General features: G+C 14.3%; 1 protein-coding gene across 1 annotated transcript in view; it reads left to right on the top strand.

Moving 5' to 3' along the window:
* Positions 1–732: 732 nt before the first annotated feature.
* Positions 733–1,798, top strand: part of PGAL8A_00173800 (conserved Plasmodium protein, unknown function) — a gene marked incomplete at both ends in the record, with an annotated part of 1,568 nt that continues 502 nt past the window's right edge. Inside the window, 2 exons of the mRNA XM_028670062.1 lie at positions 733–1,311; positions 1,595–1,774. Coding sequence (XP_028526852.1) covers positions 733–1,311; positions 1,595–1,774 — 759 coding nt within the window. The remainder of the gene's footprint in view (positions 1,312–1,594; positions 1,775–1,798) is intronic.

Genomic DNA, 1,798 nt, shown 5'->3' with positions numbered 1-1,798 from the left:
TTTTTTTTTTTTTTTTTTTTTTTTTTAAATTTATTTTGTTTAATATTCTATTTATTTAAATATATATATCTAAATTTTTAATTCATATATGAGTAAAATTTATAAAATATAAATAAACCATTTTAATTAGTTTGAAAAAAATAATTTTAAAAAATAGTTTGAATCATAAAATAAAGAAGAATTTTTTTTTTTTTAAATCTTTTATAAAATCTAAAAGAAAAGGAATTTTTTAAGAAAAAAAAAAAAAAATGGATACTTTAAGAAATATTTAAAATTATATGTTTTGTTATAATTGTTGTTTCAGCTGTTCTAATAATGTGAATCTTTTTTTTTTAAAATATAACGTCGAAAATTAAAAATGTTAGAACTTAACAATACCGGAATGTTTTTTTTTTTTTTTTTTTTTTTATATATATATATGTATATGAATTAAAAAAAGGTAATTATATAATATCATATACTAAGCTCATATATAAATTTTTTTTTTAATAATATTTTTTTATGAAAATCACATATCTTTAAATATATTCTTTATTTTGAAATTCTGTAAAATAATTTTCTATACTCCTTTAGAAAAAAAAAAAAAAAAAAGACATAAATTATTTCATTAATATGTAAATTTAAAAAAAATAAAATATAATGAAAAAAATATTAAAAAAAAATAGTACAATTTTTTAAAAGATAAAAGAAAATGAAATATTTATGAAAATTTTATTATTAATAAAGTGAAATATGAAAAATAATTTATCTTATAGCGTCTTTCTTTTTTACTTTTTTATAATATGCTATAATAAAATTAGTTCTATAAATGTAGAAAACGATTATATTTCTGATTTAGTAAAATTAGGAATTTTTTATAGAAATACGTCAACAATAAAAAAGGAGGTATATGAAAAAATTAATCAAGCTCATAATACATTTTCTTCATGTAGAACATGCATAAAGTTAATACAACTTTTAAATAAAATAATAAAAAAGAAAAAAGAAAAATATATAGATATTGCAATAGAAGAGACTCTTGAATTAAATTTATGTAGTTCTGAATTATGGAAGGAATATTTTAATTATGATGAAATTTTATATAATGAATATATTTTAGAATATTGTGAAAATACTTTTAAAATTATTAAAGATAATATAGAAGAAAATGTATATGAATTACATAAAAATGTTGAGTTATTTTACGAAAAAGTATGCGGAAATATAGATCAAATATGTAAAACAGCTATTAAAGAAGAAAAATTAAATTATGAAAACCAAATGAAAACAAAATTTATATTTCAATTATATTCCAAATATTTAATAGAAGAAGTAAAATAATATTAAATATATATATATATATATATATATATATATATTATTATATGTTATAATCTCTTTTGATTATATTAATTGCATAATAAAATTATTAAAATAAAGGATATTATTTCTTTTTTTTTAAATTTAAATTTTTGTAACTTTTTTTTTTTAATATTATATTTATATAATGATATCTAAGTATATTAATTCATTTTATAACATATTTACCATTATTTATGTGTGCAATCATGAAATTATATAATATTTTTATTCATTCATATAAATGTATCTTTAGGAAAACTTTAGTTATACAGATGATGGCTTACCATATAAATTAATAGAAACAAATAATAATAATTTAAAACTAAAAAAAAGTAATTTTGCTATAATTCAGTCTGAAATAAAAATAATTCACAAAAATATTTTGTACAATGATTTCAAAGATAACCATTTTCGCTTAATTAAAATAGACAAGGTAAAAAAAAAAAAAAAAAAAAAA

The sequence above is a fragment of the Plasmodium gallinaceum genome, assembly GCF_900005855.1.
Source record: "Plasmodium gallinaceum strain 8A genome assembly, contig: PGAL8A_v1_66, whole genome shotgun sequence".
NCBI classification, from domain to species: Eukaryota; Apicomplexa; class Aconoidasida; order Haemosporida; family Plasmodiidae; genus Plasmodium; species Plasmodium gallinaceum.
Note: the sequence above shows the minus strand (reverse complement) of the source record. Positions and strands in the feature narration are given on the sequence as shown.